Source organism: Micromesistius poutassou (genome assembly GCF_964030765.1).
Source record: "Micromesistius poutassou genome assembly, chromosome: 13".
NCBI lineage: Eukaryota > Metazoa > Chordata > Actinopteri > Gadiformes > Gadidae > Micromesistius > Micromesistius poutassou.
Window position 1 is genome coordinate 6,239,195 of NC_140283.1, and position 4,239 is coordinate 6,243,433.

A 4,239-nucleotide genomic window follows, 5' to 3' on the forward strand; every position below is an offset into this window, starting at 1 on the left:
CCTATGTAGACAGTTTATGAAGACATGAGTTGGATACAAAAATATGCAGATGCACACAAACACACATACACACACATAAAACTACAGACACATACACACAAACACACACAAAAGGATGCCAAACACACTCCTACATAAGAAAGGCAGCCTCTCCATCACTCTGGTGGTTTCAGTGGGGTGAAAAATTATTCGGCCAACCAAAGTGTGCAGCTCTCTCTGTGGGTTGCCTAACCAACCGCTCTCATTCATTTCCTGTAAACAGCAGCAGCTCTGACTGGGAGAGATCACCACAGTGAAGAGGTAAGTGCATGTGTGTGTGTAACTGAGTAGAAATTAAACATGTGATATATAAGGTTATTATATATATAATATGTATATAATATGATTGTATTCAGAATACAAAAAAAAACCTTAAAGTCCCTTAAAAAGGTAAATCAGCTACAAATTATGTTTTCAATCCACTTCTGGTGCTGTAATGTGGTTAAGGCAAATGCAAATAAATAATACCACTGACCTTTGGTCCTTGAGTGACTACAGATATAATTATTGTATTTTATTTAGTCAATTTAATTGGTTCTTAATCAAGTGCCCAATAGGCATGTGGTGTTCCAATTAACTAAAACATCAGTTTAGCATTTCATCGTCTAGAAAGGTTCTCCTGGGAAGCAGTGTTAAAAGTGGTGTTATTTCTGTGGTCATCATGTCAAGAAAACGGCAGCATTTTTGTGCCAGATATCCTCTTTAACCGTTTTCTCAGCAGGGTTAGTGTGTGTGTGTGTGTGTGTGTCAGTGTGGGTGTGTGTGAGTGAGAGCGACTGCCTGGGCTTCTCAAATGTTGGTAACTAGTTGCCACCTGGTGTCTCATAAATGCATTACTACTGAATTGTACAGAACTCACAGTCACAGTCTAAAATCAGACTCATTCAGAGGCAGGCGCAGTCAACTAGAAAAATAAATTCTCACTGGTTCACAGCTTCACATCCACATTCAAGAAGGTGTTGATTCACATACCCTCTAATTTTTAAAAAATATACATTTTTAATAATAGTGGCGAGCAGCCTGGGAATGACCAGACAGGTGCCCAAGTTATAGGAGTCAGCAACTCCCGTGGCCCATACTCCGCACGACCCTGAGAGTTGCCACACACCACACACACACTCACATGAAACACACATCATATCGCGCACAACTGCCTCTGTGGCGGTGCCACGACCCACTTGTTAGTAGAAAAAAAGTGGACTTCTTAGTCCAGCTGGACTTTTCACAAATGTTCTATTGAAGTGAAGCCAACCGATTGTGGTTTATCAGCGTGAGCGTAGCTATGGAGTTAGGTGCCCAATTTATTACAGCAAAGGACTGAACTGAATTTAGAATAAATGACAGGAATTTTCATCTATGCTGCTCATTTTGTACAATTTGTTTGTCTATTTTAAATTTTGAAGCTGAAAATATGTGTCTTAGGGTAGAAAATATGTGTCTTAGGTAGGTAATTACTATTACCTACTTGTTATTGAGTTGAATCCAAATTCACTAAATGACAGGTTTCATGTGAAATCTGCCACCTGTGCTGGCACTGCTGTGTGTTCTGTCTTGCATAAAGTCAGATTATTGGCTCCATGTGATCCATTGCATCATGCAGATGTCCTTCATCAAGCCAATAAAAAGAGAGCCTTCCTTACTACCTCTTCACACATTTCCAGACACAGATCAATAGAGAGTGAAAGAGTCCAGCAATGTTCTTGCGCTCCGTTCTCCTGTGTGGCCTGCAAGCCCTCGCCCTGGCAGGTCAGCTTACCAAGCCTTCAACTGACTCCAACGTGAAGCTCGAGCGCGGCTCCTGTCCGGAGTTCTGGTATAGCTATGGCACCGACTGCTACCAATACGTTGCTGGCCAATTGAACTGGGCCAGAGCTGAGCTCAACTGCCAATCTTTGGATGCAAACTTGGTCTCTATCCATAGCGCCAACGAAATGAGCTTCATTGGCAGGCTGATCGACAACTTTGATCCAACCAAAGGGTACCATTGGATAGGATTCAGTGATGTGCATGAAGAAGGCTCCTGGATGTGGAGCGACGGTTCCCCAACAGACTTTGCTTTTTGGTACCCAGAAGAGCCAAACAACGAGGATGGAGTGGAACATTGTGCCCACATAAGATTTTGGGAGGCACTGCCCGGTGGTTGGAATGATACGCCATGCACATTGCTTGCTTCTTCTATTTGTAAACTTCGTTAGACCTGTCCATATGGTCTATGACTGTTTATTTGAACCATAACAATAAAAATATGAGCAATTAAAAGACTATCTTTTCATGTTGTATTTACTGAGATTGCATTACAAACAATGGTGAGGTGGATGAAACGGAATGTTTTCAGTTTTAATTAATTGTTCATAATAATGTTATACAATTTATTTTGAACATTATTAACTTATATTTAACTTTGACAGTGGGGCTTACAATAGATTACTATAGCCGTTTTCACGAATGTCGTTGTTGTTCGCTGAATGGTTAAAACATATTTAAATGTTGGCAGAGTCATTTTCAGAGTTTTCAGAGTTTTCAGAGTCATTCGGGATGAAGACTAAATGATAGGTCTTATCATAACCCTAAAAGTACACATCATAGAATAAATTACAATACATAATACGAGTTCACAGCTGCACACGTATATAGAAAATGTTTTTTTTATTATTATTATAGACAACAGTTAGCTGAACATTATAGGGTCCCGGCCTTCCACTCCCTGTTTACTCAGTTAAACACAATTCAATTCAATTCAATTCAAACAACTTTATTTATCCCAGAGGGCAATTCAATTCAGCAGTCCACAGACAAACAAAAATGTACACACAGACAAGAGACAAGAAACAGGAGTACGTCAGAGAGAACACAATGGGCTGGGCAAGGAGTATACAGTTCAAATTTTAAGAACATTGGTCCAAATAATTTAATAAATAATAAATAAGTTTGAGACAATGATACCCAGTACCGGCGTTCCGCACACGCAGAACATGCACTGCGCGTAGGGCACCAAGTGTCTGGGGGGGCACCAAAAAAATCTGTCTCGTAAAAAATCATCATCATAATAACGCAATATATTTAAAATGAGCATGTGTAAAACGTGTTAATAGCAATACAAAAGTAACATTTGCTTGAGAAAAAGATGCGTCTCCTGTGCGGCCCTCTCTCTCTCCCCTTGGTGCCCCCCTCCCTCACATCCCAGTGGTATGTTCGATTAGATCATTCTCAAGTTTGGCAGACACCTGTGTTTGGACATGGCCTCGAAAAAGGCATCAAGAGTCGGGGGCGGATAAGAGAAAAAAGAAAGAGACAGCGAGATGATGCACGCACGTCGATGGCAGGTAAGACAATGTTTTAAATAAAAATGGCTAATTCTGTAATTTAGTCCTTGTATGAATGTCTATGCTCATGCCAGGTAATGTTAACGTTACCGTTAACGTCAACAAACTAACGTTTGCTCCTATATTCTTTTAGCCATCAGAAGTCATCAGCCAAGTATTAGCCAAGTTTACTTATATAGTTCTACTGCATTTCAGGACGTTTATTTGGCGTTTGTTATGTAGCCTACGTTATGACGTTATGCATGTGTACTGTGAACCAACGAGTGTGCAATTGTGTACTGTAGTGGAAAAAGTAATGCTACAGATGATACTTTAAAGTAATGAGTTGATGAATGGAGAATGGCTCCTGGTAACATGAATTATGAGAAAGCTTGCATCTGCAGGTGAAACTACAATTTGAAAGAAAATAAAGAAATCTTAGTTATGTAGATCCCCCTCCCTTCACATTCATAGTTTTCAAATTATCTCGATTTTTTTTTCTTTGTGAGCCATCAATCATTGTCTTAAAGGTAAAATTGTCATGCATGCTTAAAGGTAAAATTGTCATGCATCAGTGATTTACACATTGGCTTACATAAACCTGTAATTAATATGTAATATTGTTTTTGAATCAAGGTGCAAAACTGTATTTCAGTGTACAATCCCTGAGTATTTTTTCTTGTATTTCTGAATGCAGGGTCAATGCTTAGATATGTGCAAGGAGTTCCTCAAGACCAGGAGGAAGATTTAGATGATCAACCATCCACCAACAGTTCAAGCACACATCATCTACCACCAATCTCTGCAGACTCTGCAACAGCACCCAGCCCTGACCAACAACCATAAACTACTAGTTCTGGACTTATTTTAATGTTTGGTGTGGTGCTATTGTTAATGC

The 4,239-nt window shown here is 39.7% G+C and overlaps 1 protein-coding gene across 1 annotated transcript; it reads left to right on the forward strand.

Moving 5' to 3' along the window:
* Nucleotides 1–1,670: 1,670 nt before the first annotated feature.
* Nucleotides 1,671–2,234, forward strand: LOC311357826 (echinoidin-like; the record flags this gene model as incomplete). Its single annotated transcript, XM_084477853.1, has 1 exon — nucleotides 1,671–2,234. The coding sequence occupies exon 1, from the start codon at nucleotides 1,734–1,736 to the stop codon at nucleotides 2,232–2,234; it is 501 nt and encodes a 166-aa protein (XP_084333979.1). The 5' UTR covers nucleotides 1,671–1,733.
* Between the last annotated feature and the right edge of the window lie 2,005 nt (nucleotides 2,235–4,239).